The sequence below is a fragment of the Asparagus officinalis genome, chromosome 10, assembly GCF_001876935.1.
Source record: "Asparagus officinalis chromosome 10, Aspof.V1, whole genome shotgun sequence".
NCBI lineage: Eukaryota > Viridiplantae > Streptophyta > Magnoliopsida > Asparagales > Asparagaceae > Asparagus > Asparagus officinalis.
In genome coordinates, this window is record NC_033803.1 from 61056922 (window position 1) to 61083921 (window position 27000).

The 27000-nt window shown below is 38.8% G+C and overlaps 1 protein-coding gene across 1 annotated transcript; it reads right to left on the reverse strand.

Annotated features, from left to right (window-relative positions):
- LOC109826788 lies at positions 545-3205 on the reverse strand. The gene is made up of 4 exons (XM_020393808.1): positions 2080-3205; positions 1906-1983; positions 1548-1824; positions 545-785 (listed from the first exon to the last, which is right to left on the reverse strand). The coding sequence occupies exons 1-4, from the start codon at positions 3203-3205 to the stop codon at positions 545-547; spliced, it is 1722 nt and encodes a 573-aa protein (XP_020249397.1).

Genomic DNA, 27000 nt, shown 5'->3' on the forward strand with positions numbered 1-27000 from the left:
TCTGTTTCAAGTGTGTTTCACTTCCCAGCTTCAGTACTCTTCTCTTTGCTATAGGGGCTTGTGTAAAGAGAGTGTCTTGCATTTATCTTCTGCTGCTGTGAGTGAGATCTTGTGTAGATCGACTGTGAGGGAGTGTGATCTGTGAGATCAACTGTGTAGTGAGAGAGAGATCTTGTGGGATCGCTGTGTAGACGAAGTTCCGGCTTCCAAACCGGATGTGTTAGTGGATTTCTCCTCGAGAGTGGGGAGCGGGGACGTAGGTCAGCGGGCCGAACCTCGTTAACACATCGCGCGTCAAGGATAACGATTCCTAACTCTATCTCTTTCTATTTGATTGCACTTCTATTTTGTGGTTTGTTTGTGCTGAGTTTTAAATTGCATATTAGAGCCTCTTGACCCTAATCACCCCCCCCTCTAGGGTTCAACAACTAACCCGTTTCAAAACAAGCCTACCCAAAGCACGCTCTAATTAGAATTCAAACCCACCAATTTCTTCTTCTCCAACGATAATACAAGTGTCATCCTATTCCTAAATTAATGTACATTACCTTCGATAATCGCTGAAAATGTCAAGATTATTCAATACATATGCATGAACCTGCTCCAAGTCAGATCTTGGATATTTTACGAGTTTCTTCTCCTTAGTTGGGGGCTGATCAGCTTTTACGCGGTTGCGCATGTAACGTGATGCAAACGTATGACATTCGTTGGTCACGTAACCTTCAGCCATAGAACCCTCTAGATGAGCTCGATTGCGAACTAGGTGCTTCATAAACCCCAAATATCTACAATAATTAAAATTTTATGAACTACAAATATCTAATCTAAGGAAAACCACGGAAAGGACAAATATTAGCAGGTTGCATAAAATTAATGATATTTCTGTTTCAAGCTTTTTAAATTCCTTCACATCTATAACTTTTTAGCACAATTTTCTGAAGAACCCACAATACTCCATAATAATTTTCGATGCTTCTTTCTCCATATTATTACGCAATACAACCGGGAGCAATTGATGTAGAAGAACGTGATAATCATGGGTCTTTAGGCCTAAGAGCTTCCTCTCCTGCACCTGGACATTATTTGATATATTAGCCTGAATACCCATCTGGTGACTTTACTGATTTAAGGACGCTCACAAAAATCTCCTGCATCTGCTCTGTCGACAGTCGTAGACACGAGAGGAAGGCTTATGTTTTTTGCTTAGACCACAACATCTTGTTCTTTGCAAATCTTCTCTCTTATATTCAATGCAGCTAAGTCTTTGACGAGCCCTTAGGTGCATCACCTTTGACTTATTAGGATCTTGGAAGGAGAGTTGAAAACTATATGTCACAAACATTTTTCTCATATGCATGACATCCAAGTTATGCTGATTTAAGCTTTTGCCAAATGGTAGCTGGAAGAAATATACTGAATTAACTACCATCCCTTTGGTAATTTATCGGCCCCTTTCCATTATGCACATATGCCGGTGGATTGCTCTCTTCCTCTTCATTCAGTGTCTTTCTTTTTTCCCGGAGCCTCTAACGCTTAGTGAGTCGTACTTAGAATATCGGTTCTTACCAAATCTAATTTTAGGAAGATGCTCAAGCAACTTTACAATATCAGCACCGGTCATTTGACGTGGTTTATTCCTAGTCTCAACAGTGCCGTCAAACTTATTGCTTAATTTTTTGTATTTATGGCCCGAGGGCAACCATCTCCTGTTGAACCAATAACAACATTTTCGACTATATGGTAAGTGAAGGCCTTCAAATTCTGGGCCACATACTGGACAAGCAAACTTGCCTTTTGTAGACCAACCAGAAAGATTAGCATAAGCTGGAAAATCATTAATTGTCCACATTAGGATAGCACGAAGTCTAAATGACTCTTTAGCATGGGCATCATATATCAACATACCCTCCGACCATAACTGTTTTAGCTCATCAATTAAGGGCTCTAAGTAGACATCAATATCATTACCTGGTGCATGCTTACCTGGTATCAGTAATGAGAGTATCATATACGGTTGTTTCATACAAAGCAGTGGGGGTAAATTATATGGCATTAAGACAACTGGCCATGTAGACCAACCTGAACTCATAACCCCGAACGGATTGAATCCGTCGCTAGCAAGCCCAAGTCTGACATTTCTGCATTCATGAGCGAAATTGGGAAAAGTCTTATCAATATGCTTCCAAGCCTCTGCATCAGCTGGATGTCTCAACTTACCATCTTCTATACGACCCTCTTTGTGCCACCTCATGCTCTTAGCGGTGTCTTTGTTCATATACAGACGTTGCAATCTAGAAACTAATGGAAAATGGCGAAGCACCTTAGCTGGAATCTTGCTCTGCATGTACACTGACTCTGTTGTCCGCCTTGTTGAAGAGCGGGTGCGTTGTTTCCATCGAGATACTCCACATGTTGGACATTCCTGAAGTTCTTTATTATCCTTATAGTAGAGAATACAATCATTGGGACACGCATCAATCTTATTGTAATCAAGTCCCAAATCGGAAACAATTTGCTTAGCCGCATAAGTTGTTTTAGGAATGCTACGCTCTCCTCCTGGAACTACCTTCCGCAACAAATCAAGAAGCATTTCGAAATAAGTATTTGCCATTCCACTGAGGTTCTTAATATGCAAGAGCTCCAACATAAATGAAAATCTGGAGTACTCGGTGCAACCCTCATACAGATCCTTTTCACTGTCCTCCAGTAGTTTCATTATACGATCCAAGTCCTCAGGAATATGAGCATCTCCAAAGCCTTCTGGGTCATCAACATCTTGAATCTCAGTTGCATCTTGGACATCATCTACGATATCATCTTCACTGTCATTGTTAATATCGTATTCGGTATGGCTAGGTCCACCTTCAGTTTGTAAATTTTCTGTATCATCTATATCAAGAGCATGACTGGCATCAACATGCACATCTGGTACTTCAATTTCAGTATGGCCTTCCCCGTGGTAGGACCAATATTTATATTCAGCGTAAAACCCAGAGTTTGCTAAGTGACTTCGTATTTCCTCTCTATTTTTCAGCTTCATATTCTTACATATATAACAGGGGCAGTACATTGCACCGCTACTTAAATTATTTGGGTTCATTTCGGCATACTTCATGAAGGCTTCACATCCATCCCTATAACGTCGATCGCGAAACCGTTCAATCCTAGGGATATCTATCCATGACTTGTCAGGAATTTTCCTCATCTGTAGGTAATATCTAATTAGAAACTCTATTTGATAATAGATAGTATACCCATATATTTTATACTATTCTTAAACATACGTTGCAGCATTTAAGTCAGGCTCATTGAGTTATGTTTGAAACTTATTAAGGTAGCTTCAACTAATTAGCACCGTCTAACGGCTGTCATAGGAAGGCTTCTATCCCATTAAGAATATAGTAGTGCTTACATCCAACTTCATATACTTTGTATATTTTCATTTCCTGAAAATTTCGGCAGCACCTACCCGTTGTTCTCCCTGTACACTGTGCGGATGTTATTATGCGTATTGATAATATACCAAAACGCAGAACATACGCTTATTGTACACGGAGAACAACAGGTACGAGTTGCCGAAATTTTCAAGAAATGAAAACATACAAAGTATATAAAGTTGGATGTATGCACTACTATATTCCTAACCCGTCCGAGAAGGACAGATCCAATAATTACAAATTTATATACCAAATCTTTCCTAGTATAATATAAAATGAACGATCATTTTTGAGTAGAAAACTTTATCTCCTTCCCAAAAATTCGAGTCGTTTATCTTATATTATAACCTCAAAGAATTGGATGTAATTATTGGACGGGAGTCTAAAGATAACGTGATATTTTTTCACCTAAATTGGATATATAACACATTATTATATAATATTGTGTTATATATCACTCTATTCTTTTGAAAACATTTTCTTCTATAACTCACACTAAATTTAAAATATTGTTGTTAGCAAGACCACAAACATCGAAAAACGGTCGGCACGCAAGCCATCGGCGGCCAGTAACATAAGGTTTGCTTTATTGACATCTCTGGTTGAAGTAAACAAGGTTCTAAATCTGTCTCATATCAATTTGCCCTTTCACATCACAAAAATATGTCCAGCACAAGAGTAAGCAGAAAACAAATATCATATATTGTGATATTTGAAGGACTTCGGAGCAACTCCAAATACTACTTGAGAGATTAATATACAAAAAATTCGAAAATTTTAAAAACAGCAATTTTCGAAGCCATACCTTGAACCCAATCAGAAATGGCAGCAGCTTGAGGAGAGCAACCCGAAGAGAGGAGGAAATAAGCTACAAAAGAGAAAAGCCTAGCTCAGATCTAGGGTTTCGTTGTACACGGGGAGAGAGAGGAGAAAGGGGGAGATCGAAACCCTAGCTCAGATCTAGGGTTTCGACGAGAGAGGAGAAGGGAAGAGGGGATCGGAGAGACAGAGGTTACCTGCGTGCGTACGTTGAGTCAGAACTTGGTTTCTCGGCGGCAGCGGGGTATCTCGCCGGCGACGATCCCCGAGAGAGTGGCTGAGATCGAAGGGGAAGCGAGGGGGTTCGAAGGGCTGGGATCGGAGGGTTTAAACCCTAGCTCAGATCGAAGAGAAGGGGATCCGAAATTTTCGTGAGGGGATCGAAGAGAAAGGGATCTGAAATTTCTTGGATAGGAGATCGAAGAGAAGGGGGGAGATCTGAAATTTTCATGAGGATTAAAAGGAAAAGGGGTTTTTTTTTTCTTTAGGTGGGATATATCCGTCTGTAATACTTCCTAGACGGATATATCCGTCTGGAATAGTGGGGCCCACATATTTTTGAAATTTAAATACAAAAGAAATGTACAGTAGTTATTCTAGACGGAAATTTCCGTCTATAATACTCTCTAGACGGAAATTTCCGTCCAGAATAAATTATTCCAGACGGAATAGTACAGACGGACATTTTCCGTCGCGGTATTTAGCATCCTAGACGGAAAATTTTCCGTCTAGGATAATCCGTCTACAATAATCCAATTTTTACTAGTGACAATCATCAAAACTAGATAACATACTTAGAGAAATATCAAGAAGTATATATTGATAAATAATTAAACTAATTACTGTTTATATTTGCATTGCATGGCTCTAGCTACTTCCTTATAACCTGCTTATTCAAGTAAGATTGGTCCGTTGCAGTCAGACTCAATTTATTATCTAAAGAAGGGATCCACAAATGATTAGACATAAGGTGCAATAGAGAAAAATATGAGGAAACTACAAAAATTAATAGTAGGCCGCACACAATAATAATTATCAGCTAGATAAGAAATAATATATGAATCAATGATAAGGATAATAAGTTTCAAAAGGATACATCATGTAGTGTTGTACACACAACATATATTAAAACATAAACAACAAATTAAAGAATTTAATTATGTTCTTTTTAAGATGTGAAATGATCGAGTCTACTCGCTTAAGATGGTTAAACATATATAACATAATATTATCAAATAGGTACTCATGTCGAAGTCCTATGGCTAACCAACCAACCTTAATTCATGATTCATCTCATTAATTTTCCTCTCTGTCACTTTTATTTAATTTGTACGTATAATGGTATGCACTAGAATAAGCATCCTATGGCTACCTCACACAACCTTATTATTACTAACTAAAGCAGTCCAGACTAGGGATCAACTGCCTAGTCAGCTCATGTATTAGGAATAACTAAATCAGGGTACACTCCATTGTTTAGGATACATGTCTCTACACCCGTCTACATGTACAATGTTTAGGTGTAGCACTCTAATGTTTCAGCTCTATAAATTAACTTATAATGCTATTCATTAACTGCTCATTCATCTTATAGTAAGTTCTATATTCATTCAACATATGTCAAGGTATTCAAGTGATAAAAAAACACTCCATATATGTGTAGGTATTTCACGGGACTACTTCTACATCATCAAATACTAATATTCTCCCTTAAATAAGATTTAAAACTTATAAATAGTCTAATAGACTAAACTATAAATCACTAAAGAGATAAAATGATCCAAACCAAATTCAAATAACCGACCAAAATCAACCAGATGTCTGAACACCACCACCAAATGTCTCCTAAAAGAATTAGTGAAATAAACAAAAAGTTAGGTTTTTGTCAAACCGCATTCAGGCATCTGCTTGCCCTAATCAGATGTCTAACTTTAAATCATACATCTGCTATCGGATGACCAGATGTCTATTTTAAATTAGATGTTTGATATCGTTCGATTAAAAGACTAAATCGACACTGCTCCTGTACGATCGATCTATTATAACTTGTTTCTTTAATGTTTCACTTCCATTCACTTCATGACTTCTTAGAGTTATGATAAGGACTAAAACACCATGTTTCTACTGTGTTTCTAAGATCAACAACAAGGAAAAAAAACTAAGATCAACAACAAGGAAAAATAAGGAACTAGGGTTTCACACATAATTTTTATATATTTTCAAATCTAATGATTTATGTATGGGTAAACCCTGTTAAATCTCATGAAAATTTCTCTTAAACATCAGGGAATCATTAACAAAGAACCTTATTAAGTTTTAGCATGAAAATATAGGGTTCAATAGATCCAAAGAAAATATATAGAGAGATAGCAAAAAAGATTCCTAAGAGTAAATAATAAAGTGGAGAAAATCATCGCCTGAGTTGCAGATCATTTTCCCCTGCTAGGTTTCCTCTTTTTGGTCATCCTCTCCTATAGAACTCCTACTCCTAAAAGTTATGTTTTAAAAAAAGAACAACAAACCCTAAGAATCTTGAGTATTTATAGGCATTGGACCTATTTGCAAATACTATGAATATTATTTCTTTTACTGTTATAACCCTAAAGGTTACATATATAAATCTTCTTTATTATTAATTCCAGTTCATGATTAGTTTATGAATTTTATTCTAATAAAATTATAGTTTTGTGAATTACATCATATATCAAGTAGAAATAATTACATAATTTTCATAAATCCCTTCAATTTATTACTTTTGGGAATTTCATCATACTTTTGGGAATTACGCCTCTCAATTATTCGAATCACTTGTCATGTCTTGGTTATTTTTTTGAGTTTATTTCTTTACTATAAGTGGGTTGTGGAAGTGTTTAAGGACTTCTATTTCAATGTGGTTACTGTTGGAAATTCGTGCTAATTACATGCAAAATACGCAACGAAAGACTATATGTATAATAAAACTAAGCATGTAGAGAGCATGAAATACAAGCTAGGACCATCCTAATTAAATCTAACATGATCCCTATAATAAAGAGAGCAACCAAGAGCTTTGAAGGCTTACTTTCGTTGCGTGATTTGATGGTAGATCGAATAACCCCTAGCTCGTTCTCATTGTTGTTGTAAACCTCCTTGTAGTGGATCTCCAAGTCTTCAAGTGAGCTTGATAAAATCGGAGTCTTCTTGAGACACAAGGCAACATATCCACCCCAAGGTACTATAAAATTCTACTACTTCCTCTTACTCAAAGATTTCCAGAATTTAGTAAGAGGTTGAGCTCTCTTTTATTCTCTTATGGAAAAAGCCACTTAACCAATTTTTCATTAACCTTTCCATAAGCGAGAGAGCTCATATATATAGAGTGAGATATGTCATGACTCATCTCATGAGTCATGCCATGAGTCATCTAAATGTAATGCTTCCTTCCACGAGTCATGCAATGACTCATCTCATGAGTCATACAAAGAGTCATGAAGAATGAAAACTATGTGCTAAAACCATGTTCCCAAACCATACCACCTTAATAACTCATCTCATGACTCATTAATCAACCATGTTCCCAAACCATACCACCTTAATAACTCATCTCATGACTCATTAATCAAGGTATAATGAAGTGTGTATTTCATAAATAAAAATATGACTCATTAATCAAGGTATAATGAAGTGTGTATTTCATAAATAAAAATACCACATCAATATGGTGTTTTATAAATACAGTATTTCGTAATTTTCCAATCATTAACTAATAAGTCATCATATGACCAAAAAAATCAATGAGTTGACCAAAAGTCAACTGTTGACCAAAAAGTCAACCAGTTGACTAAAAGTTAATTTTATGAGGAAATACTGAAATTCATTTCTTAAGCATATAGCTTTCTGGTTTTATCGATACATATAACTGTTTATGTGTATCCGGTGAAAATCATATACGTATATCAATCATACGTATTTAACTCTATAAATTATAGGATTCAAGCACGCGCTTGGTGTGACTCTAGGACCCAACTTAAGACTCGACAGTGGATCATATCCACAAGTACAACAGAGATGCTAGCTACACATGGAGACTACCCGGGTATAAGTTATGATAAATATCTACAAGATGCTTACACAATTTTATCAGGACCACTCAGTGATAACATTGTACAGTCCGGTGTCTTCATTAAACAATATCAAACTATCGAGCCTAGGATATGATAAACTGTCAAACCCTAATAGCTTGATTAGTGTTTGTTGATATTAAACTCATAATCTTTAAGATCAAACTAACACTCAGTTTATCTTATTTACCTTGGCCAAGGATTTTCAGTCTATAATTATATCAAATAATCTTATGACATCAACCCCCTATACTAGAAGAGACGAATCCCATCTTGACATCTCAATATCTACTTATGTCTCGGGATGCACCCAACAAGAGCTGTTATGCACAACTCAATGAGAACTATGGTTAGGTAAAAGTCTAAGTACACCTATACTAACATGTAAGATATTGTACTTACGCCTTAGGTCAAGAGACTACTTTGTACTATATCACTTGAGAACTTTTATTTGACAGTTAAGTGTAATTACCAACTAGATATTCTCGGTGAGCCGTTCAGTCAACTCATTCACTAATGATTCACCTGTATACTGTATCTTGATGTCTTAACATCAATGATCTAAGAGATGGATCATCGTCCTTCTAAAGGACAAATGGAGTAAACACTAGTCTTTACCAAAATGATGATGTCCTTTCTCAACACTTCATCGACTAGGAACATTTTAGAATATACGTTAGCGCCTGATCAGATCTCTTCTTCATTATGATCACTATCGAAATTCTGATAGTCTAGTATCATTCTAAGGACTTTATCTGTATTTAAAAATATCTGATAAATACTGACTAAAATAGCATACTATCATTTTGAACAAGGATGTTATATTCATATAGGTCCTGTTACAATATATAATTATTGCCTGCAGGGTACCTATATCTATCAAACTCTCACTTGCACTAAGGCCAATCATTGTAGTATCTAATACCTAATAGCTCAATAAGTTTTTCAAATTGTGTACGAGCAATTGCCTTTGTGAATGGATCTGCTATATTATCTTTTGTGTCTACTCTTTCAATCTTGATCTCTTGGCAATCAACTATCTCCCTGATCAAGTGATACTTCCTCAGAATATGTCTGGACTTATGGTGAGACTGGGGTTCCTTTGTCAGAGCTATTGTAGCATTACTATCACAGTATAAATGTACTGAATCTTTAATGGTAGGAACAACTTCTAGCTCTAAAAGGAACTTCCTCATCCAGATAGCTTCTTTAGCTGCATAATTTGCCGCAATGTATTCAGCTTCCATAGTAGAGTCTGCTATTATGTCCTATTTAAAACTTTTCCAACTGATAGCCCCTCTATTAAGGGTAAAAGCATATCCTAAAATAGATTTACTATCATCGATATCGCTCTGAAAGCTAGAGTCGAAAAAAGCCTCTATTTGGAGGTCACTTTTACCGTATTATCAAAAATAGCTCTTTAGTCCTTTTCAAGTACTTAAGTATATTTTTGACCGCTTTCTAGTACTCTTCTCCATGATTAGATTGATATCTACTTACCAAACTGAGTGAATAAGCGATATCCGATCTGGTTTATAACATGGCATACATGATCGATCCTACTACCGAGGCATAAGAAATTAGACTCATGCGTTTCTTCTCTTCATCAGTCTGGGGAGACATCTTTTAGAGAGGGAGATTCAAGGAGATGCAGGTATGAAACCTTTCTTGGAATTTTTCATGCTAAACCATTTTAGCAGTTTGCCAATGTATCTAGGTTAGAATAATCCTAATATCCTTTTAGATATATCTTTATAGATTTTAATACCCAGTATACATGATGCTTCACCTAAATCTTTCATGGAAAATCTTTTTGATAGCCAAATTTTAACCGCTTGTAATGACGGTATGTCATTACCGATTAAGAGTATATCATCTACATACAAAATAAGAAACGATACTATACTCCCAATTATCCTTTTATACACACATAGTTCATCTGAATTTTTGATAAAAATAAACTCTTTCATAGCATCATCAAAACATATGTTCCATCTCCGTTATGCTTGCTTCAATCCATAAATGGCTTTAAGCAACCTACATGCTTTTTCACTGATCACACTGACTACAATCCCTCTGGATTAGACATATATATACACTCTTCTAAATCACCATTTAGAAATACAATTTTAACGTCCATTTGCTAGATCTCGTAGTCATAGTGAGCAGCTATAGCAAGTAGAATCTGAATAGACTTTAGCATAGCCACTGGAGAAAAGGTTTCATCGTAGTCCAAACCAGGTCTTTGACGAAAACCTTTAGCTACCAGTCTAGCTTTAAAAGTCTCTACTTTCCCATCCACACCTAACTTTTTCTTAAACAACTATTTGCAACCTATGTGTATCACCTCTTTAGGAGCATTGTCTAAGATCCATACTTTGTTGGTGTACATAGAATCTATTTCCGATTTTATTACATCATGCCAAGCAACAGAGTTCCTACTCTGAGAGGCTTGTTGATAACTCAAAGGTTCGTTATTATCTATGACATGATCTAACATGCTACCTTCAACGAGAAAATCATATTGCCTCTTAGGTGCATGAGATTGCCATGGATATCTACGGAGTGGTTGAGGTTCTTCTGATACAACTGAATTTTTTGATTCTACTAAATTATCAGTATTGATTTGTTTCTCTAAAATTTCTTCCAGTTCTATCATGCTCCCACTAATTTCTTTTTTAAGAAATTCCTTCTCCAAGAAGGTAGCATACCAAGAAATAATTATCTTTTGTTCATCGATGTGGTAGAATTGATATCCATGAGAATTCCTTGGATATCCTACAAATTTACACAATACTAAGTGTGCCTCTAACTTTTTGGGATCTTACTTTTTTACATAAACATGACATCCCCAAATCTTAATATAATTAAGATGTGGTTTCATCCCATACCTTATCTCATATGGAGGTTTAGGCACTGCTTTAGTTGGAACCCTATTCAGTAAGTGTGCTGCTGTTTTCAACGCATACATTAGAATAAAAAAGGTAACTCAGTATTACTCATCATGGAGCGTGCCATATCTAATAGGGTACGATTCCTCCTTTCTGACACGCCGTTAAGCTGTAGTGAAAATGGCAGAGTAACCTGAGAGAAAATCCCATTCTCTTTTAAAAATCCTAAGACTTCTGAGCTCAAGTATTCGCCTCCTCGATCCGATCGGAGAATTTTAACTTTCTTGCTCATTAGGTTTTCTACTTTATTTTTATACTTGATAAATTTCTGAAATGCTTCAGACTTGTGTTTCATCAAAAACACAAGTCCAAATCTTAAAAAATCATCAATAAAAGTAATAAAGTAGGAGTAGCCACCTCTGACCATTGTAGACATAGGACCACATACATCACTATGTATCAGTCGTAAGAGTTCTGTAACTCTTGCTCTAGTTCCCGTAAATAGAGTCTTGGTCATTTTGCTTTTAAGATAATACTTGCAAGTATAATAAGACTCAAAGTTAAATGAATCTAAATATCCATGCTTATGTAGCTCACCAAGTCTTTATTTATTTATGTGACCAAGTCTACAATGCCAGAAAAAAACATCATTCATAATTGATTGCTTTCTTTTATTAGTGTGATGAGTATTCGGAATTGTGTTTTGGTTAAGAATATAGATGCCATTACACAATGGTCCATAAGCAATCAACTTTTGATTATATATGATATTCATAACATTATTCTCCAACTTGAATATATATCCATCTTTATGTAATAAAGATATGGATATTATATTACACATCATAGTTGGTACAAAATAGCAGCTATTCAAAATCAAAATGTTTCCATTTGGTAAGCTAGATGAAAATCCCCAACTGTAACTGCTGCAACTATTACACCATTACCAACTTGTAAGGTCATCTCTCCAGCACTAAGCTTTGTATAACTTCTCAGCCCCTGTTACAAATTACAGATGTGAGATCCTGATTCGGTATCTAATACCTAAGATGTAGGATAGAAAAACAATTATGAGTAACCAACGCACCTGAAGATGAAGCAACAACTTGCTTCTTCTTGTTGAGTGAGGCTAGGAATTTAGGACAGTTCATTTTCTAGTGTCATGACTTGTGATAATGGAAGCATTCTGCAGTCGTTATTTTTGCCTTCCCTTTGTCCTTCTTGACAGCCTTCTTAACACCTTTCTTTGGTTTAGTAGTTTTCTTCATTCCCATTTTCTTGGCAACCAGTTTGCGAGAAGTGGAAGAAGATTTTTCTATAACCAAGGCTGGTGTTTGTCCCTTTCTCATAGAAATTTACGCATGTCTTAACAAATTAAGCAGGACAGGAAGAGTGGGCTCCAGATCTATCATCAAGGACTGTGATATGAATCGGGAGTAGGCCGGCGTCAAGGACTGCAGAACAATATCTATATATCTATCTGCATCTAGGCCTGCGTTCAAAAGTTCAAGCTCATTGATATAGGTGATCATTTTAAGAACGTGATCCCCAACAGAAGACCCCACAGTCATTTTTATTTAGAACAAATTTTTAGATGCCGCGTACTTCATTTGACGCGGTTGATTGCCATACAGTTCTTTTGTATTACGAAATATGGATCTGACATCTATATTCTCATGTTGCCTCTGATGGACCAAATCCATAGAGACAATTGTGAGGCATTGAGCAAGTGAACAATCTCTATCCCACTTTATGCGGATTCATTGTCCGCTACAGTGGGTTCTGGGCCTAGAACAGGTTTTGGTGTTGTGAGGACATATGCTACTTTGTCATAAGTTAGGGCAATTTTAACATTCCTCAACCAGTCTTTATAGTTAGGATCGGTTAACTTGTTCTGTTCTAGTATGAGTTTTAAGCCAGACATAATGGCCTGAAAGAGAGAGAAAAAAATATTTTAGCAGATGTTCAATACATAAAATAGATTTGGTTTATTTTTTATCTAAGTTATGCCTCTCACTATTTTTCGAGTCCCTCAAAACCTGTATAAGAGGTGATCAGAAAACAACCCCTTGTTTTCAAGTGGGATCAAAATCTAATTATCATTGAATGTATCAACCTTGACGATAGTCAACAAATTGATATACTCGATAATTGGTAGATAGTTTTTGTCTTTTATATTCTTGTAATTCTTGATATGATTTTGCCCCTAGTCTTTTATGACCTTGACGATGGCTCTTGTAATTCTTGATATGATTTTGCCCCTAGTCTTTTATGACCTTGACGATGGCCAACAAATCATAAAATGCTAGTTAAGTTTGGACTTTATGACCTTGACGATGGCCAACAAATCATAAAATGCTAGTTAAGTTTGGACCCATCATTTCTTGACCGACTTAAATTTAACTTATGCATACTCTTGATGAAGGCCAAAAAAGTTGCATAATCAACTTAAGCTATCCTTATATCTTATATACAGATGAATACTACTTAGCCATAGAATAGTATTGTCTTGATGATTGGCAACAAATAAAGTATTTATAAGCTTAGTAGTATTCAACTAAAATGATGGAGGGTTACGGACGATTTAATAAATCTTTTACCGTAATCAAACTTGATATAGTTTAACGATGCTCTATATTTATACTTGTAACAATTAAACTAACCAGGTAAGTACAAGATTGGTGGGAGGGTTCTGAGATATTCACCGGGAATATTCATTGGACCTTAATTAAGTAATCACCGTTCTTTAAGACTATAGCGCGAAAGATTGGGCATCACCTCTAATTTTAAGTTGGGCATCACCCCATGAGCTATATCTCATAATTACTTTTCTTGCTATTATTTAAAAGTTCGTTCTAAATACATTTATTTTAACTACTTTAGGTTTATTTACCTTTCACACTAACGCTATGTTAATGTCGGTCTCACCACTCTATGGTCAATAAACTCTTATTGACATGTCTCACAAAATTTAAAATGAGTTTTTATAAAAAAAACTATTTCTCTAGTGAGATAGAGATATAAACTTTGCATAATATAGACCCAATTGTATTGACATCTATAATTAGGATACAACCAACATATCAATATATGTACAAGAAATATGGAATGGTAGTGGACAACTGAAGGAATAAAATGCAACTATACTAATTACATTTTGGTAAGCAATATGCAACTCTTTGCAGTGCTAGCTCCCTTATAAATCCTATATTATTAAAATCACATATACATAGGACATGCAAGCCCTATTTACTATGGATCGTAGGATGTGTAATAATATCGTATTGAATGTAAAATAAAAGCTATAAATAAAAAAACTAAACTAAACAACCATACCCCCCACACCTGAATAAGGACCTATACCCGTAGGCGTAGCCCATGATCGGTGAGAAAGTGCCTAAACCCATAGGCGTAGCCCATGCTCGGGGAGGAAAGAGGTCGTAAATAATATTTGTTTGTGTCAAAAGTTGATTTCATTGCCAACGAACTCATTACAACCGTTTATCGATTACAAGTTCGAAAAAAGAAAAGTAGATCTTTTTATAAGATGGACTTATACAATGAAAATAAAAGAATACAACTCTTGTCAAACAGCACAACAGTAGTTTATCTCCTGTTGTTTGCGTGGGAACTTCGCCTGTACCGGGGACGTTGATATCCGTGGACCGTCACGGATTAGATCCGATTGACAGATTGATAATCAAAGCTCCTACTTCACAAAGGAAATATTCGCTGAAGTGGTAATCCTGACCAAGCAAGATTACGACTCTTCTCGAGATTAAGACCAAGCTTAAACCCGGAGGAATGAGGGGAAACAGGTCTCAGATCTCTCAAACTCTCTTTTTTTTATTGAGGAACTTTGCCAAGATCTACTAACCGTCTAAAATTCGTGCTCCACTCTCCAATTTGGCAGCACCTCGCCCTCTTGATCTCCATCCCTTGTGAAATAAGCCCCTAGGCCTGTATTTATAGGCTTTAGTTGGGAGGTTTTCGGATAAGAACGATGGATTTGGTCTTATCCTCAGTTGACAACAGTGTAACCACATTTAAAGATAACATCTAGGCAGTTAGGAACCTCTGGAACAGAAGAAATCCTGTGAAAACTCATCAAAAACCGTCAAAATGTGTTTTCAAATCGAATCTGGCTGAACCGGGTGCAAAACGAACCGAACTGGTTTGGTTCAGGCGCGAACCGCCATTTGGTGGCTCGGCCTATGGCCGTACTCGCCTGGTTGAGTCATTTTGACGCGACTCGGCCGCTATGAGCTTTCTCGATATGTTCGGTCTGGACTTGTTTCGTCCTTCTGCATGCATTCCATCGTTTTGTTGACTTGTACACTTCACCGATTCGCTTCATGCATTTTGTGAACGCGCAAGTCGCTTGACGATGACTGATGGGCGTGTAGGCCACTTGGTTCACTGTTTCGGTGGCCGATGAGCGTACGGGCCACTTAGAACTGGCCGATGAAGTGCGCGAGCCACATCAGCAGGTGGCGGTGAGACGCACCGGGTACGTTGTTCGCTGTTTGGGTGCCGATGAGTGTGTGGGCCCACTTAGCCGTTGGCTGATGAGTGTGCGATGGAGGTGGCCGGTGAGCGTGCAGGCCACTTAGTTCGCTGTTTCGGTGGCCGATGAGCGTGTGGGCCACTTGGCGGTGGTCGGTGAGCACGTGAGCCACTTGGCGTTGGCCGTTCCGGTGGTTCGTTGCCATGTCATCAATGGTTTGCCGATTTGCTTCATGCACTTGTCGGCGTCAGATGATCCTCTTTGACTCGGATAATCCTCTTCGACTTGGATAATGACATTCATCATCTTCTCTTTGTCTCGAGCTATATGTGGATACCTATAGACATTTTTAGATGCCTACAGATACCCCCTCCAAAGTATTTCAGACTCATTCTTTTATAGATGAGTCTGGAATGCTTTAGATAAGATAGGCCATGTTTTCAACCTCTTTAGTATTTTGTCGAGGAGATTGCATAAAAGGACCTGTGGATTGTTTCAATTCTTGACTTCTTCAGCCTTTAGTCTATTCAGTATTTTGTCGAATAGATGAAGTTCTTCTGGTGTTACGTTTATCGTCTGACCGTTGTCGAAATCTTGAACTGAACTTGATGCGTAAGTTTCTGAACTTAGCTCTTGTCATTGAGATGACTTTGAACTGATTATCTTTATCTGTAATTCATATCTGAATGTGATTGAACTCCCTAGAATCATCCTTTGCCTTATTTTGACGAGATTGCTGATGCGTTGACCGGCATCGACCTTTACTGTAGCACATTGACCGGTGTTAACACAGTTTATACTCATACGTTTGTTGGAGTCTACACAGTTTAAGCTCTTAAGGCATTGGAGCGTGGTGGTCCCAAATGTTGGGGCTGCAGGACCAACTGTTAAAGTTGATTCATCTTCATGTATGACTCTTATTCTGAAGTTGTTGGATGCTCAAGTCACGAGACCAACTAATGGGGCTGGTGCGTCAACGACTCTCACATTTATAGGATTTTTGACAAACCCTTAGCCATCAATGGGTTTGATGAGCCTTTACCGACTACCGTTTGAGTCGGGCTAGCATACGAATTATTTAAGTCCGTTCCGCATATAACGTTGTACTAAAAGAGTTAACTCTTTTAGTGCTATGATATTGAATATGTAGACTTCATCTTTCTTACGGGAATAGACTACCCGGCCGCATGTATCAGATGCAGACTCAAGATTTTTTAGCAAATCCTCAGCCATCAATAGATTTGACGTGCCTTTACCGATTACTATTTGAATCGGGCTTGCATGCGGATTGTTTAAGTCCGTTCCGCATGTGATGTTGTGCTAAAAGAGTTAACTCTTTTAGTGCTACGATATTGAATACGTAGACTTCATCTTTCTCATGGGAATAGACTACCCAACAACGCGTGTTTGGCATTGACTTATCCCTTCTTAGGATTCGGGATAAAGTTCGCCGCTCGTGTAAGGCACGAATTTTGGTGTTATTAATAACGGCCTGCCACAATATCGAATATATGTGCTTTTGTCCTTTTTTACGATCAAGGACTAACCAACAACGCATATTACGCGCTGACTTTTTCCTACTTAGGCTTCGGGATAAAATTCCCTAGATTTGGATTCTGGTGTCTTCTTCACTCGGTGAAAGACTAAACCGACAACGCATGTTAGGCGTTAACTTATCCCTACTTAGGCTTTGGGATAAAGTTCCCAGTGCGTGTAAAGCACGGATTATGGTGTTATTAATAACAACATGCCACAATGTCGAATATGTGGGCTTTTGTCCTTTTTATGGTTAAGGACTAACCGGCAACGTGTATTAGGCGTTGACTTATCCCTACTTAGGCTTCGGGATAAAGTTCCCCATGCGTGTGAGGTACGGATTATGGTGTTATTAATAACAATCTGCCACAATATCGAATATGTTGGTTTTTATCCTTTTTACGGTCAAGAACTAACTGGCAACGCGTGTTAGGCGCTGACTTATCCCTACTTAGGCTTCGGTATAAACTTCCCTAGATTTGAATTCTGGTATCTTCTTCACTCGGTGAAAGACTAAACCGGCAACGCATATTAGGCGCTAACTTATTTCTACTTAGGCTTAATGATAAAATTCCCCAGATTTAGATTCTGGTGTCTTCTTTACTCGGTGAAAGACTAAACCGACAACGCATGTTAGGCGTTGACTTATCCCTACTTAGACTTTGGGATAAAGTTCCCCGTGCGTATAAAGCACGGATTATGGTGTTATTAATAACAACCTACCATAATATCGAATATGTGGGCTTTTGTCCTTTTTATGGTCAAGGACTAACCGACAACGTGTGTTAGGCGTTGACTTATCCCTACTTAGGCTTCGGGATAAAGTTCCTCATGCGTGTGAGGCACGGATTATGGTGTTATTAATAACAACCTGTCATAATGTCGAATATGTAGGTTTTTATCCTTTTTACGGTCAAGGACTAACCGACAACGCGTGTTAGGCGCTGACTTATCCCTACTTAGGCACTAACCGACAACGCGTGTTAGGCGCTGACTTATCCCTACTTAGGCTTCGGGATAAAATTCCCCAGATTTGGATTCTGAGGCGCTGACTTATCCCTACTTAGGCTTCGGGATAAAATTCCCCAGATTTGGATTCTGGTGTCTTCTTCACTCGGTGAAAGACTAAACCAGCAACGCATATTAGGCGCTAACTTATTTCTACTTAGGCTCCGGGATAAAATTCCTCATGCTTATGAAGCACGGATTTTGGTAGTTATAAGGTTAAAATATTATGTCTTCTCTTAGGGCAAAGACGAACCCGATACGGGAGAGGAATTATATTCTATCTCCCAAAGCTGAAGAGGAAGAATTTTATATTCTATCTCCAATTGCACAGAAAACTCAAAGTGGGATCTCCACTTCGAGAATCTGAAGAGTGAAACTAAGAGTGAGATCTCCACTTCGAGAATCGAAAAGATTCGGATAATCCTAACTGTCAGAAGGTTTGATTACCAAACTAAAGGTGGGTTTCTCATTTATCGAGAGTGAATTATGGTTTTGGCCCTAACTATAGGAAGGTTTGACCAAGTGGGATTTTGAGGTGACCCTAACTGTAGAAAGATTTTATTACTCGATTTGAAAGTGGACCTCTCGTTTATGGAAGGAATCGAAAGGAGATTTTGGTTGTGGCCCTAACTGTAGGAAGGTTTGACCAAATAGAGGTTTAAGACGATTCTAACTGTTTAAAGGTTTGATCGTTCAATTTGTGGACCTCTCATTCATGAAAAGAATCGTGAGAGGATTTTGGTTGTGGTCCTAACTATAGGAAGGTTTGACCAAGTGAACAGTGAGTGTGGGAGTACAAATTACAGTAGGAGTATTGATTCGTACAAATCACTCAAAAATGGGGTTCCTGGTGTTAAGTGACAAATATTTAATACGGAAGGGTTTGACAATTGTCAATAATCAGGAGATTAAAATTCCGAGTACTATGTCTGGACTCTAACAATGGGAGTGCTGAGTGCATAGACGTAGTGGGAGTTTGAGTGGGAGTTTCTTATTCATCACCTTCTTGTAGTGACCGAGTTATCCCTAAGAATACACTATATAGAATTCTTTCGAGAACTTCCCTTTACATGAATCATCTACCCCTAGCTTCCTTCGCGAAACTGGGTCTAACATTGTACTCAGTTGCATGACCGAGTTATCCTTAAGAATATTACGTATAAAAATTCTCCAGGAACTTCCCGTCAAAGATAGTAAACAGTTTAGACTCATATACCTGTTGGAGTACCAGGGAGCAGTTTAACCTCATATACCGGTTAGAGAATTGAGAAACAGTTTATACTCGTATACTCTTCGGAGTGTTGGAAGGAGCAGTTTATACTCTTATACTTATCGGAGTCTTCATTCGGCTTAATTTAACGTTATAACGCCAGTTTCAACCAAGGTTTGGATGTTACTTTTTAGGAGCAAAGCAAGCCTTGGTAGAATGAAGGATCCTCCTGTGGTACGCATAGTACTTTGGATCCGTAGTATTGTCAGCTTCCTCCTAATTTGCGATAGGTGGTAGCTTTATCTTGGTTTTCTCGAGGAGGGATTCAAAAATGGCTGGAACATCTTCATCCTTGAAGGAGTACTTTTTTGGAGTCTCAGATCCGAAGTCTTTTATTGTCTCTAGGATTGCTATTGTGACATCTGATTAGCATCAACAGTAGCTGCAGGGGCCTTCCCTTTACCATGGGAGACGAAGCTTGAATTTGGAGGGTTAACCGTCGGTTGGCTTCTCTCGACTTTCTTCCTTCTGAGGAAGCGTTCGGCCTGCTCTCCGCGCACTTTCAACTCTTTCCAGGTGTTGGACGGTGTTACTCTCATAACTTCCAACACGTCCAAAGAGAGGTTGTTATGACAGGTTTGGAGGATGAAGTCCTCTGTGACCGGATTTCGGCAGTTCATCGTCTTATTCTGGAAGCGCTTGATGAAATCATCGACCGTCTCGTCGTCTTCCTGTTTCTCATCGAAGAGTGTCCTGATTGACACATCGGCGTCATCATCAAAGAAATGAGCAAGGAATAGGTTCTCTAGGCCGTCCCAGCTATTGATGCTTCCAGGCTTAAGACGATGGTACCAATCGAAGGCGGGCCCGTGAAGAGTGCCAACGAATGACTGGACCATTAATGCTTCATTGCCGGAGATTATGCCTAAGTGGGACTTGAAGTAGATCAGGTGTTGAGTGGGCGAACCCTTCCCGTCAAACAGCATGAAGTTAATCAGGTTGAACTTTGCCGGATACGAGATCGACTCCCACCCTCTTGGGTAAGGACACGAAATACCAGTCTTCTTCACCTCTCGAGCAGACATCAGAGCGTTGATTTTTCTCTCGAGATCTTTCATTTTCTCATCCTTGTCTGTATCATGCTTTGGATGATTTCTAAGAGGAGCGACGTAGCCACCTCCGGCATTGTCATCTTTCGTGGGACCACCCCCAATGTCGTTATCTTTAGTGGGGCCACCCCTAGCGTTTTGATCAACGGGAGGGTTATCTGCATCAAGGTGTTCATCCATGTCTGAATCATCACCTACTCGGTAGGCATTGTTGTGATGACTAGATTCACCAATTTGATTAGGCAAAGCCTAAATTTGTTGGTCATGCTCTTCCCTCATCCACAGCATAGCCATTTTCATTTCGAACTTGAAGTTCTCTTTTTGCTTAGCCAAGGCATCCTCGATAATTTTGGCCATTTGCTCGGTGTTGATCATAAACGCCTCGCGGGATTGTCCTAGGCTGGATACCATATTGTCAAAAGTGACTATAGAGTTAACATCTGATGCTTCATCATCCGAGAATAATCCTCTATTCATCCTTTGATAGTCCCTACATCTAGTAGTCCCTGCACGTAGCCGAGTTAGACGATGCGATACGAGGAGATCAGAACTAGAAGGTCGAGTCGACTTTCTCTTATCAGCCATGTTAATTGTGAGTTCTGGATGTTCGTCATCTTGAACGGCTGATCGTTTCTTGCGAAAACATCTTGGATTAGTTTTTGATGCTTTAGAGGAAAGCCTTTGGAATACCGAGACCCTCTGTGGAGCGGTCTTGGGGTAGCTACACATTGATAATACCGTCCTGATAAGTTTGGCACACAGACAATGAAAGTCCATCTCCCGGGTATCTCTCTTTCGAGATCTGTTCGTACCCCCAGCCCGATAGTATAACTCATTGGCATAATTATCGGAGTAACCTATCGTATGTTGGCACGACTTCCCAGGTATAATGTCGTCGCCATCAGACAAAAACGTTTCCTTCTGGGGGTTCTACGTCTTGTTAGCGCTCTCAAGAGTCGCATGTTTTGAGCTACGCATTCGTGAACATGGGACCTCAACGGGCTCTTGGACTTCGACACGCAGTCTGAGGCGGTTGGTTATAGGAGTTTTCTCTTTACGAAAAGGCTCAGACTTGTTGTGAGGGTGAGTGCGACCCCCAGCTCTAGTAGTTGCTTGGGGTTCAGTCACCGGACCCAAGCTTTCTTTGATCAGAACTTTGCCTCGATCCTCGTGCAAAGGACCCACGCTATCCACCATCCTCATCTTGAATTGGAACAAGTCTACGTAGCTGTGGGGCTCTACCGGAGGTGCGTGATTCGTCATGATAGGAACAGGGGCTGTCGAAGGCTTAGACGGGACTGCAGGAGGTGAACCGTGTACAAAACGAACCGAACTGGTTCGGTTCAGATGCGAATCACTATTTGGTGGCTCGGTTTTGGCCGAGCCACCATTTAGTGGCTCCCGGAGCTAGCCAGAGGTGGTTCGTGAGTTCCGGGAGTTGTTCGACTTTTTTTTGACGTCGTTTCGGACTTTGGCTTCCAGACTTGGTGAAGTTTTGGTGGCGTCTTGATAACCTCTTCCTGCTTCAGCTTCTGCGCTTCTTGCACGAGAATCTGCACATGCGCGAGTAACGCATGGTGTTTCTGGATCCGTTCTTCGAGGGTTGAACGCGTCCTTTTGACGTGGACCTATTCATTCATCGCTGGCTTGGAGGAGGAGTCGCCTGCTCGCTGTTGCGATGCTTGGCGCATTCTAGACTTCAGATCCACGTCATAGCAGATTCCGTCAACTGGCTGCAAAGCTTTGGCCAGCTGGCGCACGAGGCATTAGCACTGTCATTGGCGAGCTCTCTTTGATAAATTTCATGCGCTTCTAGTGGCTATCTCCTTGATTGAGGAGGAGTCTAGGTCTGCAGATCCGGCCTCGTTAGAGGCCGGAGGGGCGTTGCAAGGCAAGATGGCAACAACAACGAGGGCCTTGATCTTCCTACGCTTGTGGGGGGCAGAGGATCTGGAGTAGGAGGACGATAGATACTCTTCGAATTTTATTTAGTCGAACTCGTACCGACCTCTTCGTCATCCGGGATCTGGATCCATGGTTGCGGCACGACAGCTTCTGCAGTGAAGCTGTTGGTTCCCACTATGGTCGCCAGCGTGTTTGTGTCAAAAGTTAATTTCATTGCCAACGAACTCATTACAACCGTTTATCAATTACAAGTTCTAAAAAAAAGAAAAGTAGATCTGTTTATAAGATCGACTTATACAATGAAAATAAAAGAATACAACTCTTGTCAAACAACACAACAGTAGTTTATCTCCTGTTGTTTGTGTGGGAACTTCGCCTGTGCCGGGGACGTTGATATCCGTGGACTGCCGCGGATCAGATCCAGTTGATAGATTGATAATCAAAGCTCCTACTTCACGTAGGAAGTATTCGCAGAAGTGGTAATCCCGACCAAGCAAGATTACGACTCTTCTTGGGATTAAGACCAAGCTTAAATCCGGAGGAATGGGAGGAAACAGGTCTCAGATCTCTCGAACTCTCTTTTTTTATTGAGAAACTTCGCCAAGATTTGCTAACCCTCTGAAATTCGTGCTCCACTCTCCAATTTGGCAACACCTCGCCCTCTTGATCTCCAGCCCTTGTGAAATGAGCCCCTAGGCCTGTATTTATAGGCTTCGGTTGGGGGGTTTTCGGATAAGAACGATGGATTTGGCCTTATCCTCAGTAGATAACCATGTAATCACATTTAGAGATAACATCTAGGCAGTTAGGAACCTCTAAAAAAGAATAAATCCCATGAAAACTCGTCGAAAACCGTCAAAACGAGTTTTCGAATTGAATCTGGCTGAACCGGGTGCAAAACGAACCGAACTGGTTCTATTCAGGAACCACCAATTGGTGGCTCGGCCCATGGCCGAGCCACTGGCCTGGCCGAGTCGTTTTGACGTGACTCAGCCGCTAGGGGCTTTCTCGGTATGTTCGGTCTGGACTTGTTTCGTCTTTCTGCGTGCATTCCGTTATTTTGTTGACTTGTACACTTCACTGATTCGCTTCATCTATTTCGTGAACGCGCAAGTCGCTTGACGATGACCGATGACGCGTGCCAGCCCACTTGCCCGTTATAGCCATTTCGGTGGGCCGCATGAGGCCGTCGCCGCGCACTTGGGATATGGCCCCCCTGATCGAGTAGCCTGCTGGCCCCACATAAGGTGGGCTGATGCAGCCGCACTGCCACTGTGTTTGCCATTGGGTGGCCGATGCAGCCCGTGCGAGCCACTAGCATGGCGCCGCATGATGGAGCTGCGCTAGCCACATGGATGGTTCCGGTTGCAGCTGTACGCACGGCCTTGCGTTGCCTGTTCGGTGGCCGATGAGCATGTGGGCCACTTGGTGGTGGCCGGTGAGCATGCGGGCCACTTGGCGTTGGCCGTTCCGGTGGTTCGTCGCCACATCATCAATGGTTCGCCGATTCGTTTCATGCACTTGTTAGCGTCAGATGATCCTCTTTGACCCGGATAATCCTCTTCGACTTGGATAATAACGTTCATTGTCTTCTCTTTGTCTCGAGCTGTGTGTTAATACCTATAGGTATTTTTAGACGCCTACAATATTATATTTCTAGCTATATTACATCAATACAATAAATACGAGAGAATCGTTGTCCACTACCATCCATTAACATAACATCCACGCAAGATGATATAAAGCATATAACTTAATCAACATTAAGAAATACACATCTATCGAGTTATGCAACAAATTGAAAAACTAGATAACATAGGGATTATCCTAACTCAAATAGGACTATCATGCTTCTAACATACAACTACACTAGTTGTAAATAAGTATTTTGTAATTTATACAAGTGTTTTTACTCTTAAAATCTTATGAACCAAAAATAACATTTTTGAATCGACAACTAGTATAACTAATTACAAAACAACTTGTATTAATTAACTAGTTTTATCTACACTAGTAATTAGAAGCAAGAATAAAGTCCTCCACGAGTTAGATGTGCATGTTAAGATTTAATTAGATAGAACTTGTCTCTGATACCATGTTGGAAATTCGTGCTAATTACATGCAAAATACGTAATGGAAGAATGTATGTATAATAAAACTAAGCATGTAGAGAGCATGAAATACAAGCTAGGACCATCCTAATTAAATTTAACATGATCCCTATAATAAAGAGAGCAACCAAGAGCTTTGAAGGCTTACTTTCGTAGTGTGATTCGATGGTTGATCGAACAACCCCTAGCTTGTTCTCCTTGTTGTTGTAAACCTCCTTGTAGTGGGTCTCTAAATCTTCAAGTGAGCTTGATAAAATCGGAGTCTTCTTGAGACACAAGGCAAGATATCCACCTCGGGATACTATAAAATCCTACTACTTCCTCTTACTCAAAGATTGTTAGAGTTTAATAAGAGGTTGAGCTCTCTTTTATTCTCTTATGGAAAAAACCACTTAACCAATTTTTCATTAACATTTCCATAAGAGAGAGAGCTCATATATATAGAGTGAGATATGTTATGACTCATCTCATGAGTCATCTAAATGTAATGATTCCTTTCATAAGTCATGCAATGACTCATCTCATGAGTCATGCAAAGAGTCATGAAGAATTAAAACTATGTGCTAAAACCATATTCCCAAATCATACCACCTTAATGACTCATCTCATGACTCATTAATCAAGGTATAATAAAGTGTGTATTTCATAAATAAAAATACCACATCAATACGGTGTTTCATAAATACGGTATTTCGTAATTTTCCAATCATTAACTAATAAGTCATCATATGACCAAAAAATCAATGAGTTGACCAAAAGTCAAGTATTGACCAAAAAGTCAACCAATTGACTAAAAATTAACTTTATGGGAAAAATACTAAAATTCATTTCTTAAGCATATAGCTTTATGATTTTACCGATACATATAACTGTTTATGTGTATCCGGTAAAAATCATATATGCGTATCAATCATACATATTTAACTTTATAAATTATATTTCATAGGATTCAAGTACGCGCTTGGTGTGACTCTAGGGCCCAACTTAAGACTCGACAGTGAATCATATCCACAAGTACAAAAGAGGTGCTAGCTACACATGAAGACTACCCGGGTATAAGTTGTGATAAATGTCTGTAAGATGCTTACACAATTTTATCAGGACCATTCAGTAATAACATTGTGCATTCCGGTCTCTTCGTCAAACAATGTAAAACTATCGAGCCTAGGGTATGGTAAACCGTCAACTCGTAATAGCTTGATTATTGTTTGTTGATATTAAACTCATAACCTTTAAGATCAAACTGACACTCAGTTTATCTTATTTACCTTGGCCAAGGATTTCCAGGCTATAGTTATATTAAACAATCTTATGACATCAACCCCTTATACTAGGAGAGACGAATCCCATCTTGGCATCTAAATATCTACTTATGTCTCGGGAAGAACCCAACAAGAACTGTTATGCACAACTCAATGAGAATTGTGGTTAGGTAAAAGTCTAAGTACACCTATACTGACATGTAAGATATTACACTCATGCCTCAGGTCAAGAGACTACTTTGTACTATATCACTTGAGAACTTCTATTTGACAGTTAAGTATAATTTCCAACTAGATATTCTCGTTGAGCCGTTCAGTCAACTCATTAACTAATGAGTCACCTGTATACTGTATCTTGATGTCTCAGCATCAATGATCTAAGAGATGGATCATCATCCTTCTAAAGGACAAATAGAGCATACACTAGTCTTTACCAAAGTGATGATGTCCTTTCTCAACACTTCATCGACTAGGAACATTTTAGGATATACCTTAGCGACTAATCAGATCTCTTCTTCATTACGATATACCATCGAAATTCTGATAGTCTAGTATCATTCTAAGGACTTTATCTATATTTAAAAATATCAGATAAATACTAACAAAAATAGCATACTATCATTTTGAACAAGGATGTTTTATTTATAGGTCCTGTTACAATATACAATTATTGCCTGCAGGGCACCTATATCTAACAGTTATAACCATAAAATTTTATTTGTGATATTGCTATAAAGTCAATCTAATAATTATATATTATAATATAAAAAATTTAAAAGATTATATTTATAGAACTAGTAAAATAAATGATCATCACAAAATCAAAGTGTAGCTTGTCAAGTAGATAGAGATAATATCACTGAACACATAAACCAAGCTTGTCTATAGTACTTGCAAGATCACAAGACTTTTGAAGTTGCTTGGTTAAAGCAAAATTTGCAACAACATTCCGATAATGTCAGCATGCTTCATAGTCATCAAAATACTTTCCATATATTCGATGTAATTATTCTCAACTGAACAAATCGACCTATAAATCATACATAAGAACCTCTAAGTTAGCTACAATAATAACAGGAAAAATTTCTAAGTCTATTAAGAAAAA

Excerpts from the sequence above, each read along its gene's own strand:
- LOC109826788 (XM_020393808.1), bottom strand. The coding sequence starts at position 3,205 with ATGAGGAAAATTCCTGACAAGTCATGGATAGATATCCCTAGGATTGAA. Across the intron at positions 1,825-1,905 it reads AAAACAGTTATGGTCGGAGG|CTTATGCTAATCTTTCTGGT; the intron begins GTATGTTGATAT and ends ATGATTTTCCAG. Across the intron at positions 786-1,547 it reads GGTAAGAACCGATATTCTAA|ATATTTGGGGTTTATGAAGC; the intron begins GTACGACTCACT and ends TAATTATTGTAG.